General features: G+C 40.8%; 1 protein-coding gene across 5 annotated transcripts in view; it reads left to right on the plus strand.

The window, feature by feature from the left end:
- The window catches only part of capn3a (calpain 3a, (p94)), a 124,960-nt gene extending 111,209 nt beyond the window's left edge, over positions 1 to 13,751 (plus strand). For all 5 annotated transcript variants that reach the window (XM_080202987.1, XM_080202986.1, XM_080202983.1 and 2 more), the window contains 5 exons: positions 297 to 365; positions 1,816 to 1,894; positions 5,191 to 5,307; positions 7,380 to 7,438; positions 10,980 to 13,751. In XM_080202987.1, the coding sequence (XP_080059113.1) occupies positions 297 to 365; positions 1,816 to 1,894; positions 5,191 to 5,307; positions 7,380 to 7,438; positions 10,980 to 11,006 (351 nt within the window). In that variant the 3' untranslated portion in view covers positions 11,007 to 13,751. The remainder of the gene's footprint in view (positions 1 to 296; positions 366 to 1,815; positions 1,895 to 5,190; positions 5,308 to 7,379; positions 7,439 to 10,979) is intronic.
- The last annotated feature ends 1,398 nt before the right edge of the window (positions 13,752 to 15,149 follow it).

The following is a 15,149-nucleotide window of genomic DNA, read 5'->3' on the forward strand; positions in this document are numbered from 1 at the left end:
GCTCCAGGTGCTCAATCCAAAGATATACAGGTGGATTGGCCATACTAAATTGGCCCTTGATATCCAAAGATGTGTAGGTTAGGTTGATTAGCCATGGGAAATGAGCAGGGTTACGGGGATAGGGCAGGGGGTGGGTCTGGGTAAGATGCTCTTTCGGAGAGTGATGACAGACTTAGCAGGCCAAATGGCCTCCTTCTGCACTTTAGGGATTCTATGAATTAGTAATCTCATTACTAGCCTGCTGAACTATCATGTCCTACTATCTTCCATTATATCTTCCTTAACACTGCTAACAGACGGATGCGTCTGGGAAGCTTAATTTGATGGAATTTAGACAGCTCTGGAACAAAATCAAGAAATGGCAGGTACGATGTGCTGGAGGATTTAAGACACTTGTATCACAGGGAGTGTCACTGTCTTTGAATTATGCTAGGTTCAACCTCTTGGTCAATATCTAATGATATTGCAGCCAGTTAATTCCCTCCCAGATTATCAGTAATGGTAGAAAGGTTAATTTAGAGTTTGACAGGCTTTTGTTTATAATGATGGAAAAATTTGAAATAATAATTAATTGCTGTTTCCATTTGTGTATCTATTGTCTATTTCCATTTGTGTATCTCTTTATTCAGTAGTGGAGGAGGCAGTGCTGATTTAGGGGGTTATGGTCTTCCTTTGTCCCAACTCTTCCTCACAGTTATTGAGGTCAAATAACTTTGTGTCAGGATTCAATCAAAATCAATTGCAAATAACTTGCACTTACCTAACTTTTAAATTCCAAATTGAGTTAGTTCTCAAGTCTGAAGTACATATTCAGGTCTCTCACCTTGGGAGTCATCTGTTTTCCTGATGGTGCTTTTTTATTCCTTTGCTGTCGTACTATTCCTATTCAGCAGGCCCCCACAGGTACATGTCTACTATAGACTATGCATATTAGGGAGCAAAACTGTCATAGCCAAGCCTGAATCTATCATTATAAATATCTTTACTGGAAAGTGAACAGGACCAGAAGCTCTAATGATTTGGCTCCTTCACGAGTCATGAGCATCATGGCCAATATTTACACTAACAAATCAGCACAGACCAGGGATTGAATCTGCAATCTTCTAAGCCAATATGGAGAAATGGGACACTTCAAGATGCAGTTACTCATTCTGAGTTGACTGAGATGTCAGTTTCTCTAATAGTCTGTTTGCCTTATAATGCACAGATTGAAAGAATTGATACGTTAAGGCCTTGTCTATGTATGAAACGATCTACTCAACTATACCAAACAATATGTCCAGGATTGAATCGACTTCCTTTAAAGATTGTCAGGAAAAAGTATGTTGGTGCTTCAACTTACAACGTCACTACAAAACTGAACTCTGAAGGATCATCCAGACTCAAAACGTTGGCTCTAGTTTCTCCTCACAGACCTGTAGAGATTTTCCAGCATTTTCTGTTTTTACTACAAATTATCATTACTTTAGAACTTGTAATTTGTGAGAGTGCCACTTAGAACCATCCAGGAATGAAAAATGGACAATGGTCATTTAATGACTCAGAACTATGAGCGTTCCCAATAATGTGGTGGGTATTCCTGACCTCAATCTCATGCAAATCTTGTAACTGCAGTGTGGCTTCAGTGCCTCAGACGTGATTATGCAGTTGTATTACAGTCTCAGTCTTAGTCCTGGAACTGTATTCTAGCTGCAGTCTCTCAGATATGATCCTGTAAATGTATTCTGATCTCAGTCTCTCAGACATGATACTATAACTGTATTCTGATGTCAGTACCAGCCAGATGTGTTAATTATTATTTCCTGTTTTTTGCAGGCAATCTTTATGAAATACGACAAGGATAATTCTGGTTTGATTGACAGCTATGAAATGCGCACAGCTGTAAATGATGCAGGTGAGTCCTAATGGCTGAAAGTGTCTACAAATGGGAGTTAGACTGCGATGCAGGTGAGTGGGAAAAGATCAGCCTGATTGTGATGGAACCGTGCAAACCGATACCTGTGAATAGTGGACTTGAAAGAATTTGTTTGAAGTTCTTGAAGTTTAGGTGCTTCAACAATACAGTCAGTTGATTGAAACATCATTGGATAGAGTTTGTTCCAGAAGGAGATATGGAAATATTGATGGAGAAAGATGTTCTCATCTGAGCGGCACAGCCTGCTTCTCTGAATCTGCTGCAGTGTCAGGTTCTTTAGCACAACAGGTGAACATTGTTGTCCAGATCTTCCCTTCCTGTCACAAGATCTGCGGGCTTGATTTTGGTTTACAGGTGTGATAGATTTCCAAGTGAGAAGCTCCAGAGGAGGTCCCAAGCCTTCCAGGATAGCAATGTCAGGCATTCTAGGATCATGCTTATTTCATTGATTGCTGGTAGGGGAATTTCTGCAACGCTTCAACTTGCCCCAGCAGGACAGGGGAAGGTATTGACTGAAAAATGTTTGGATTTTGTGACTTGCCGAACATACGTTAACATGTTGTTTTCATGATTACACCAATCAAGGCATTACTATTATTTTTCATCCTCTTTCTAAGATTCAGATGCCTATTGCCTCTTACCTGGTAATGGTAGGAAACAGGTCAGATGAGGGAATCCTGTCATTGGTTTAATTTTGAATAAGCTCGCCTAAATACACCTGGGCATGTTCAATGCTTACTTTCTGGGAAGAAATCCTGGAAGTATCGCACCATTTTCTGACCGCAATCATGTTCACCACGTGGAAAATCCAAAACAAAGTTGCTGCAGATACTGGAAAGTTTGTAGTGCAAAGGAAACATTTTGGAAGTACACAGTAGGTCAGGCAGCAACTGTGGAGAGAGAAATAGAGTTAACATTTCAGGTTAGTGAACACAAGAATTAAGAGCAAGAGCAGGCCGTATAGCCTATTAAACCTACTGTCATTCAGGACGGTGCTGGCTGTCCTTCGACGTTTTGGGAAAATCCACCTTCTTTTAACCTAAAATGAAATCCTGTTTCTCATTCCTGAGAAAATTACAGGTAAACTGTGGATATTTGGGTGGCACTGTGGCACAGTGGTTAGTATTGCTGCCTCACAGTGCCAGAGGCCTGGGTTCAATTCTGGCCTCAAGTGACTGTGTGGAGTTTGCACATTCTCCCCATGTCTGTGGTCTGGGTGCTTCAGTTTCCTCCCACAGTCCAAAGATGTATGGATTACGTTGATTGGCCTTGTTAAATTTCCCCCGAGTGTCAGGGGATTAGCAGGGTAAATTTGTGGGTTATGGGGAAGGACCTGAGTGGGATTGTTGTCGGTGCTGTCTCAATGGGTTGAATGACCTCCTGCACTGTAGGAATTCCGTGATTCTATGACTACATGAACTTACTTTCTGCCATAATGCAGGAGAAACATGATTAACCCTCTTGATATGTACAGCAACTAGTACCCTAGCCCCTGATATTCTTGAGGCTGGAGCATCTCAAAATTAGATCAGACCTCCTGATAACAATATTGAGATGGTGATACAGCAATTCTGTTGGCAATGATTGTGCTGATTATGTCTGCAAAACATTCTCTCTGATACTTTCATATATTAGGGTGCGACATTAATAATCCAGGGCACTAAAGTCCCATAAAACTGAGATGTTGCCCACTGCATTTTCAGTTTCACACTCCAAAATGTTAATCATTCTTTTTTACTGTGGACTGTGTATAGTATTACCACAGTGATCTATAAGTGGTGTTACAACAGTGTTGAGCAGCATTAGCACAGTTGGCTGAGAACTGTGAATTATGATGAAGGATTCAATTGCCAGAGGACACAGGTCAGCTGTGCCAATTGGCTGGAACCCGCTTCACATCCCTCTTTCTCTTTCAGCCTACATGAATTATGATATTACTTGTTGCATTAGATGTTAACATTTCTAGGGCTGTCTGATTTCTTATGTTTGTTAGACATTTCATTCCAAGATATATGCTGACCTTTATAAAGCTTGGATTAGCTCCTGCCGAAATATTGTATCCACTTCTGATCACCACACTTCAGGATGAATGTGAGGATCCTTGAGAGGGTTCAGAAAAGATTTACTAGAATCGTTTCAGGGATGGGGCAGCTCCGAAACAAAGTTGGGTTGGAAAAGCTGAGATTGTTCTCCTTAGAGGAAAGGAGATTGCTGGGAGGTTTGATAGAAATGTACAAGATTATGACAGGCTTAGATAAGATAGACAAGGTAAAATTGTCTCCATTACCTGGATAGTACAAGGAGTAGGGAACACAGAAAGAGATGCAGGAAATGTGAGGAAAGTACTATTTTATGTAGCAAGTGATAATAACCTGGAACTGTCTGGCAGCAAGGGGGATGGAGGTGGAAACAATCAATTTCAAAACTATATTGAATGAAAACTTAAAGGAAATAAATCTGCATGGCTTGAGCTGGGAAATGGGGCTGAATGGATCACTTCATGGAGAGATGGCATCTGCTTCATGGGTTAAATGGCCGCCTCCTGTGCCTTAAATGACTCTGAGCAGAAGAGGTTGGATTGTTGGACTTTGCTTTTAATTTATTCATTGGAGGTGAGTGTCACTGATAAGGACAACATTTGTTGTCCTTAATGGTCCTTGAGAAGGTGATGATAAGCTGACTTCTTGAAGTGCTGATATCCATGTAGTGTAGGTACACTCAGTGTTATTAGTGAGGGTGTTTCAGGTTTTTGATCCAATGATATTAAAGGAATGGTGATATAGTTCAAAATCAGAGTAGCGTATGGCTAGGGGATGATCTTGCAGATGTTGGTGTCAGCATGTGCTTGCTGCCTTTGAACTTCCAGTTGATGGGGATCAGGCATTTAGAACATGCTACCCAATGAAATTTGACAAGTTGCTACAGTGTATCTTGTATGGCAGACACTACTTTCACTCGGCACTGGAGGAGGGCATGAATATTTTAGATGGTGGATAGTGGTGGCTTTATCCTGGATGGTGTCAACCTTCTTGAGTGTTGTTGGAGCTGCGTTCCTTCAGGAAAGTGGACAGTATGCCATCATACTCTTGACTGGTGCCTTGTGGATGGTGGACAGGCTTTGGAGAGTCAGGAGGTGAGTTACATGCTGCGAAATTCCTCTCACCTGCTCTTGTAGCCACAGTATTTACATGGATGGTCCAGTTTCTTGGAACTAGAGAGGATTGTTGGTGAGATTACCTGAGATGTAGTATATATTCTTATTTTTTGTTTTTCAGGTTTCTGTCTGAACAGCCAGCTCTATGAGATCATCTCCATGCGCTATGCTGATGAAAATATGAACCTGGACTTTGACAGTTTCATCTGTTGTGTTGTGAGACTGGAGGGGATGTTCAGTAAGTACAGCATCATTCTCAATATCCTTTCCTCAGTCACAATGGAGTCTGCAGCATGTGTGGAGCACTGGGCTGACCTTTATCCTTTTTGAGTTTGTGATCTTTTAAATTCATCAACACATGAGTGGATAAATGCCCCTTCTTTTATGATCCATGAAATGACTAAGGCAGAACTGAATACTTTTGAGTATGGTTTCATTGTTCAATAATATCCCAAGCACTAATTTAAGTTTAAGTTTATTTGTTTGTGTCACAAGTAGGCTTACATTAACACTACAGTTAAGTTACTGTTAAAATCATACTCCTCATCATATTTCAGCACCTGTTTGGGTACACTGAGGTAAAATTTAGCATGGCTAATGCACCTAACCAACACGTCTGTCTGGATTGTGGGAGGAAATGTCCATGCAGACATGGGGAGAATGTACTTGTTCCTTGTGATTTCCACCCCCCCCCCCCCCCCCCCCGATTAATTTCCCCCACCACAATTTATGGTCAGTCCCTCCTATCCTTCCTGGTCACAACTCAAGCATTCTTCAAAATTAAAATTTACTGAGTAAGCCAAACTTTCATGATCTGTCTGCTTCTTTCCACCCATGATTCGATATCCTTGACAATCATCTGCTCCAAACTCAACTGCCTTCTTCTCCTGACCTCCATCTAACACCAATTGCAACCAGAATCCCTTAACCAACAGCAGCATTTTCCTGATCACTATAGGATCTTCCTTCCTATGGTGATCCTTTCTCCTTGGGGAGAAAGCAGGAAAGTGGAACTGATTCACTACAGATCAGCCATGATCTTATTGAATGGCGGGGCAGGCTTGAAGGGCTAGATGCCCTACTCCTGTTCCTATTTCTTATGTTCCTCCAATTGCTCCTATCTTTCCTATCAGCTCCCACTAGACCTGCCTACTCTCCATGGTTGTATTCTTGTGCTGCAGGCTTCTCTTTACAATAGGTCTTTAGCCTGTCTGTCAGACTGTCTGTGGGCAGAATATGGACTGGAAATAATTTATAGAAGTATTTTCAGTTTAAAAAAAAATGCAGGAATGCTGAAATCCCACTGAGTTGTCTTGCCTCAAAGCAGATCCTTCACACAGAACGTACCTCAAGTTTAAGTTCTGGCTTCAGCTCTGCCACCAACTTTGTAGACACGTATAAGCCATCAGGGAAAAGTACATAGTTTGTGAATTTAGTTATATCATTTAGAGTAATAACGAATAGAGCAATAGCAAATTGCAAGTTCAGTCCCTGGGCAGACATATGACTCATGATTCAAGAGCTTCTGAGAAAGCATATGCGATTTATCCACTTGGGGATTAGAATATGCCCCAGAGAAGGATGGGTACAAAGTGGCACGATTGAAATAAATTTACATATTATAAGGAATAGTCAACAATTCGCAACTGTTCTGTATTATATGGGACTCTCCATTGGCTCAATTGACATTGAGCCATAAAAAGGCAGGAGGGTTGACCTCTATTGAATTAGCTGATTGCAGCTAGATGTAAATACAAATTACAACATGGAAGTAGGCCATTTGGCCCAACCAGTCCATGTTTGGGTTTATCAGCCACACAAGCAGTTTGTCCACCATGATTCGATTTTCCTTTCCCCCCTCTCCCGGATAAGGGAAAGATTGGGATTTGTCTGTAACGTCCTTGTGTGGCGTTCAATATTGGACCAGTTGTCAATTCTCCACCAGCTAGACCCACGCATAGATGAAGTACTTGTGTGGAACCATATTTAAATCAGAGAATTTGGACAATGTTACAATGGTACCAAAAGGAAGATTTTTTTCTTACATCTTCAATGCTTTAAGGGATCTCTATAATGGGTTTTGTCCTCAAACATTGAAAATAAAGGCCAATATTAGATGCTGGAACACCAAATAGCAAGATCAGAATGATGCAGCAAGCTGGACAGTCTTGATTCCTTTTCCAGTGTCTGGACTCTGATTGTGTTCTCAGAATTATTGCATTTCACCAGTGATAAAATCAGTTTACACCCTTGTGCTGTTTTTTTTAAGAGAAGTCACTGTCTTCATTGACCCCTTTTTTTATTCTGCAGGAGCTTTCCATGCCTTTGATAAAGATGGAGATGGAATAATTAAACTCAGTGTGCTGGAGGTAGGTGCATCGGCCACTCACATGACTGAACCATATTTGCTTAGCGGGCACTGAGTGGACATGTGATTTAAAAGGAAATGTGCCTTTCTTGGCCTTTTAGCTTCTCATGTACATATTCTTAAATGGTCAGAATCTTTTGGATCTAATTCAGTGTCTTCCATTCCCCTTAATAGACATCACAAGAAATAGTGTGTGGCTGACTCCTGACTGAAGCAGCCATCAGAGTGCATGATAAACATTACAGAGATATTGCAAAGTGACCATGGTTGGGACCTGAATTTTCAAGGGGTAATTTCAGAAGGATAGGAAGAGGAAAATGGGGTAGCTCTGTCAATAAAGGATAAGATTAGTACAGTAGTGAGAAACGAACTTGTTTCAGAGGGTCAAGGTGCAGAATCAATTTAGGTGGAGATAGAATCATAGAACCCTACAGTGTAGAAAGAGGCCTTTCAACCCATCGAGTCTGCACCGACCACAATCCCAGCCAGGCCCTATCCCCATATCCCTACATATTTTACTCGCTAATTCCTCTAACCTAAGCATCCTAGTACACTAAGGGGCACTTTTAGCGTGGCCGATCAACCTAACCTGCACATCTTTGGACAATGGGAGGAAACCGGAGCACCCGGAGGAAACCCACACAGACAGTGACCCAGAGAATTGTAGAGACAAAAGGGAAACAAACAGTATCACTATAGAGAAAAGTACTAGGAAAGAATGGAATTAAAGTTGCCAAGTCCCCTGGACCAACTGGCCTACATATTAGGATCTTAAAAGAAGTGACTGCAGAGATAGTGAATGTTTTACTGGTAATCTTTCAAAATTCCTTAATTCTGGAAAAGTTCCAGCTAATTGGAAAACTGCAAATCTAACATCTCTATTCAAGAAAGGAAGGAGACTGAAAGAGGAAACAATAGGCCCATTAACCTAACATTGCTATTGGAAACATGTAGAATCCATTATTAAGGAGGCATTTGCATGATATTTAGAAAATCGTACTACACCAATATGATTCTGTGAAAGGGAAATCATGTATGACAAGTTTATTAGACTTCTTCAAAAATTTAACAAGCAAGATAGTTAAAGGGGTAACAGTGGGCGTAGTGTATTTGGATTTCCAAAAGGCATTCAGAAAGGTGCCACATAAAAAGTTACTGCATAAGATAGGAGCTCTTGGTCTTTGGGGTGATATATTAGCATCAATAGAGGATTGGCTACCTTAAAGTAAACAGAGTCGGGATAAATGGATCAGTTTCAGGTTGTCGCACTGCAACAAGTGGAGGACCGGGGCCAGAAGAATCAGTGCTGGGTCTCAACCATTTACAAGCTGTACAATCTTGGATGAAGGGACTGACTGTATTGTAGCCAACTTTGCAGATGGTATGAAGATATGTGGGAAAACAAGTTGTAAGGAGGTTACAAAGAGTATGCAAAGTGAAGAAGCTAGGTTAAATCAATGGGCAAAAAATTGGCAGATGGAATGTAAATTGATGTTGTCCGCTCTCAACAGGAGGAAGAGATATTTGAATGATGGGGTATAGAGCGATCTGGGTGTGTTGGGAAACATTTCCACTTTAATATTTGGTTCCCCTGTGATAAGTCCAATATTCCAATAGGACAGCACACAGCACAGTGGTTAGCAATACTGCTTCGCAGCTCCAGTGACCTGGGTTCGATTCCTGACTTGGGTCACTGTCTGTGTGGAGTTTGCACATTCTCCTCATGTCTGCGTGGGTTTCCTCTGGGTGCTCCGGTTTCTTCCCACAGTCCAAAGATGTGCAGGCTAGATTGATTGACCATGCTAAAATTGCCCCTTAGTGTCCTGAGATGCGTAAATTAGAGGGATTAATGGGTAAAATATGTAGGGATATGGGGGCAGGGCCTGGATAGAATTGTGGTCGGTGCAGACGCGATGGGCCGAAAGGCCTCTTTCTGTACTGTAGGGTTCCTATGATTTCTATGATTCCTTTTGTCTTCCTAATTACTTGCATGCTAACATTTATGATTCATTGCATTCCTACAGCCATATAGGGGGTCAGCAAGACTTCATGTCACGTACTTTGTACAGTGTTGGTCTCCTTACTTCAGGAGGGATATACTTGCATTAGAAGCAGGTCAGAGAGGACTGATTCCTGGGATAACAAGGTTAGCCTTTGAGGAAAGATTGAGCAGGTTAGGCGCATATGCAAGAGAGGTGATCTTATTGAAACATATCATGTTGTGAGGGGGCTTGATAAGGTGGATGCTGAGAGGATATATGCTTCCATTTTTCTTTTCTTAATGGGGAATCTGGAATTAGGGACCCAATTTAAAAATAACTGGTCTCCCATTAGAAACGGTGATGAGAAAGAAAAGATTAATAGTATTTGTAATTCTCTTTTCTAGAAAGCAGTGGAGGCTGAGTTACAGAATGTATTAAAGGCAGAGATAGAGATTTTTGATCAACGAGGGAGTTAAGGGAGGCAGTAGAGATCTCCAAGGTGGGGAGTACGTGGGATGAGAGCGTGAAGGGTGCTCTGAAGGTCCAGATTGAAAGTCTTGATCAGTCTGAGTTGATGGGTGTTGTTCTTTGGGCGGATCTTGCTGCAACTGCCTCATGTGTTTATCTGGACAGGGCTGTGCTGTGGGACTCATACTGCCATCGTAACAAAGGTCTGAAGTTTGAACAGGTCACTCGGTGAGGATGGGGTGTAGCCTAATAAAGACAAGGGGAGCAATATAGAAGGAGGGCTGTGCAAGGAGGGATAAGAAGCAAAGCTGAAGAGGCAGACTGAGCAGCAAAGAGGTGGATGAAGAAGACAAACAATGGAAGGCAGAGGGAAAACCAATGGAGGGAAGCTGGACCTTGACAAGCTTGCATGAAAAGGTTACAAACAACAGGTCAAAGAAATACTACATTATTTAGTGGAAGGGAGGGATGGAGACCCCAGATGTGATGGATAGAGATCCAAATGGGACCTGGGCACCTCTCAAGTGATTGGCTTGCGGAGAAAGTCGTTGAATCAAGGAACAGACTTTTTTTTGAGGCTGCTTACCTTTTCCCTCTAGATTGCTGACATGTTGCATGATCTGACACAGATGGGTGGGCTGGAGAGAGTGTTATGAGTGTTATTTAAACATGATGCTGGGACTGTTGAACCCATCAGCTAAGGGAGGGTAGACAAGCCTGCCGGTAGGGTTGCAAGGGAGCTCACTTGTGCATAATTAATTAGCTTCCAGATGCAGAATCTGGCACAGGATCCCACCATTCTGTTTGGTGGGACAGGTGCCACCAGAGCCATTCGACACCACACTTTGTCTCAAAACAGGATAATTCTGCCAAAATTTGAGATTATACATTTCAGAATAGCTTAGTATGCCTCACCATAATACATTTTGTTTAGTGAAATTGCAGCAAATTTTTTTCAGTGAAGAGAAAGGTTGTATGGTGCAAATTATGTATTTTTTTTGTTCCTCTGTTCTTTTCTGATTTGACTTCCAATTGAACACATTGCATTCCTTATTGATAGGATTAATGTGCATGTTGTTCTTATTTCCACAGTGGCTGCAACTCACCTTATATGCTTAAAAGTCTCAGGACATCTGATAGTTTACATGCCTGGCTATTACCTCAAAGTCAACGCCCAAACCTCAATAGCAGCATATGCAAAATCAACGTCTTCTACCTATGATGACATCCAGTGGTACTTCAGGAATCCAGGTGTAAAGCTGCCTGTTACATACTGTCACATCAGCATGTCTTACTGCAACTATGTGAATCTTTGCAGTTGGGAACACATGAAGCCAGGATAAAAGTACAAGTTTTCTTTATCGCCCTTGTATGATTTTTACAAAAAAACCCTTACTCTAAACTCTGCCTCCTAGTGGGTATATGCATTGCCTGGTATAACATTGAATAGAAGATTCTCTGGTTCAGGGTTTGGGATTAGTCACTACAACTGGTTTCAGGCGTTGGGGAAATTATCATCTAAGGTTCTATTCAGTTGGCCCTGGAAGAATCGACCAAATCCGGCTGCTACAACCTGTGTCCAAGCTAGTTAATAAAAATTACATGCCAGCTTCCCCACGCATGTATTATCCAGCAGGGAAGTGACCAACAATTTCTTCTCCCCTCTTTCTCAGCCAGGGCTGTTCCTAACACAGCCTGAGATCAATGGTCAGTACTGAAAATGAATCACATAAGTACAGTTGCTCACCAAACTGATGTGAGCATCACAACTTTATACAGTCATTTAGTGGTTCGAGAACAAGTTCCACCATTGCCTACTCGGGGTAACTAGAGATGGGCAACAAACATTGGTTTGCCCACTTATTCCTGGAACTTGAAATTGAATCAAACAAAAGCATAGCAGCTAAAACACAGCAACAGACCATAAAGCGGCTGTCTTCCTACTGAGCTTGTACTACTAATCACATTTACCAATTTTATCTTATTCCCAACACCTTTCCCCTGCATCCACCTATCCAATCTAAACATCAGTGTGATGAAGGACCAGAATTTGCTGCAATGATGAGATTGGTGGGCTTTTACTTGGGCTTTTCTGTTCACCAGTTAAATTGTACTATATTTACAGTGCAAAATGCTGGAATGTTGATCTGATAATGGTGCAGTGATGTCAATGTTACATATAAGGCCTCGTGAACGTTATGCTCAATGGTCTTATCACTTTAACCAGTAGTAAAAAGGATAGAGATAGAGTGAATGATGGAGAAGGAAATGAGCTGAATTGGAGTCAAACAAAATTTTAAAACAGAATGAGGTGAGAAATAGAAATAAAACAAGAATGAATTAAGAGAGAAAAAGTGACTTACTTTAAGTAAGTTAGAAATTTTAAAGAGCAAGCAGATGGAGAGGACGTTCTAACTCATGTGATTGGAAATTGCCATATTATTCCTTGAAATTTTGGAGTGAGTGGCAGGATAGATGGCAAAAGGTACAAACAATTTTCATCCATAAGGTATAGAACTAGCGGATTCATCCTTCATGATAAAAACTGTGGAACACCCAGTGGGTCATTGCATCACTTTCATAGGAATGTAGGAATTGCTAAATGAAGAAGTACCAAGTTCCATCTAGTGTGTCTTCTATCATCCTGATGATCAAATAATTATACGCTTGTTGACTAATTCAGTGTATATCAATCCTTATCAATTAGTTTATAACAGACCCAGAAATGACATGAACAAAACCACTGTTGTTTGGGCATCATAGATCCAAAATCACCCATTCCTCCCAAGCCATACACATGGCACATGCTGTTCAAATTCCTCATATTGTGTATTCCAAAATATAAAGGACCCTATATAATTTGCATTTCAGTGTTGAACAAGCTTTAGATCCTTACATTTATTGCATTCTGGCTATTGCTGAGGTTTGAATGGCACGAATAGCATGATAGATTGACAAAACAGATTAAAAGGTTAAAGAAGACCTCTAGGAACAATTTGATACCGATTAAAATGAGACTACACAACCTCCTTTGGTTCCTTTCTAGATTTCCATGATTGGGTGCTGTGTCAGGTCTATAAATTGCATCATTATCAGGGTTCTTTGCAACATTGATTTCAAGTAATAAATGGATGTGATAGAAATAATTCATATTTACATTGTAATTCATGATTGCCATCAAGCTTAATAGGGAAACTCTTGATGAGAAGGGATGGGTAAGCTTCACTATAGCTAATAGCAGAGCAGTGCATATTGCCCAGCAATTTCTTTTCCTCAACAAATCACACCATTATTAATTTGTTAAAGTGCCACTGTAACTCCAGGAATTTAATTGCTACCTCAGATGCTTGGATCTGAATTCAGCAGCTTCACAACCCTCTGTGTGAAGAAATGTTTCCTGTCCTCTATACTCAAGCTCTTACATTAACCTAGTGTGGTTCAATGCAACTGTTGTAGTGTATTTATCCACCAGACCATTGAGACAGCTCTAAGGCATCATTTAATAAGTTTGAGAAATGTTTTGTTTCCTGGGTCTATATGTGAATCAGTTGGACACTTTGCTGCAAATAAAATACACGACTAGTAGGTTACTTCAATGATGAACTTGGGTAGATTGAAGATGTTAACATCAGAGTTTCCAAGAAGATTGAAGGAGGTGCAGCAGAGATGTAAAGGTGGACAATGACAGTGTTTCACTACTGAGAATTCAAACAGTCAAACAGCCTATAAATGTCTGATTTATTTAGGTTCCTTTTTCCTGTGTGCTTTTAGTATATTAAAGTTCTGCTTGAAGAATTAATATTTTATTAACTATAAATGTGTGGGAGCAAAATCAAAAATAAAAATGCTGCTCATTGATGTTCAGTTTTGGTTTCTCCAGAATATTTTGTCTCCAGAACACATTATAATCTTAGTTTAAATTTGGTAAAAGAGCTGAATTTCAGAGGTGGAGTGAGTGTGACTACCCTTCATGTCAAGATAACTTGTGACCAATTGTGGCATCTAAGAATCTAGCAAAATTGACATGCCGCAGTACATGCACATGTACATGCACTTAACAGATTACTATGTAAAATTAATGTGAGACCTAGTCAAAAACGTTCTGAAAGTTTAAATAAACAACATCCACTGGTTCCCCTTGACCAATTCTACTAGTTACATCCTCAAAGAATTCCAGTAGATTTGTCAAGCATGACTTCCCTTTTGTAAATCCATGCTGATTTTGTCTGATTATATCACTGCTTTTCAATTAGTGGACTCTTGCAACCTCCCTTCTACTGACATTAGGTTCACTGGTCTAATTCCCTGTTTTCTTTTCTTTACCTCCCTTCTTAAACAACATGTCTGCATTAGCTATCCTCCAATCTGTGGGAACCATTCCAGAAACCAAGAATTTTGGAAAATTACCATCCTGGATCTACTATTTCTGGGGCCACTTCCTTGAATACTCTGACATGAAGATTATCAGTCTTGGAGATTTATCTGCCATCAATCCCACCAATTGCTCCAAAACCATTTCTCTATTAATACCAGTTTGCTTCAGTTCCTCACTAAAACTTGTGTTTCTCAGAACATCCAGTATATTATTCATGTCTTCCTTTGTGAAGACAGAAGCAAAGTACACTTTTAATTACTTAGCCATTTCCTTGTTCCCTGTTATGAATTGCCTTATCTCTGTCTGTACAGGGCCTATATCCTCTACACAAAAAGCAGGACAAATTCAACCCAGCCAATTACTGTCCAAGCAGTCTACTCCCGATCATCAGTAAAGTGATAGAGGGTCATCAACAGTGTTATCAAGCAGCACATGCCCAGCAATAATCTGCTCAATGATGCCCAGTTTGGGTTTCACTAGGGTCAGTCAGCTCCTGACCTCATTACAACCTTGGTTCAAACATGGAGAAAGAGTAAAATTCCAGAGGTGAGGTGAGAGTAACAGCCATTGATGTCAAGGCTGCAATCAATGAAAAGTGGCATCATGGAGCCTTAGCAAAATGGGAATCAGTGGGTATCAGGAGCAAACTCTCTGCTGGTTGGAGTGAGACCTGGTACATAGAAAGATGGTTGTGGTTGTGAAGAGTCAGGCATCTTAGTTCCAGGACTCCCACAGAGTAGTGTCCTAGGCCCAACCATCTTCAGCTACTTCATCAATGACTTTCCCTCTGTCATAAGATCAGAAGTGGGGATGTTCGCCGATGATTGCACAATGTTCAGCACCACTCACAATTCTTGAGATACTGAAACATTCCATGTTCACAGGCA

This window comes from Carcharhinus amblyrhynchos, chromosome 14 (genome assembly GCF_965287045.1).
Source record: "Carcharhinus amblyrhynchos chromosome 14, sCarAmb.v2.hapA, whole genome shotgun sequence".
In the NCBI taxonomy this organism is placed as follows: Eukaryota; Metazoa; Chordata; class Chondrichthyes; order Carcharhiniformes; family Carcharhinidae; genus Carcharhinus; species Carcharhinus amblyrhynchos.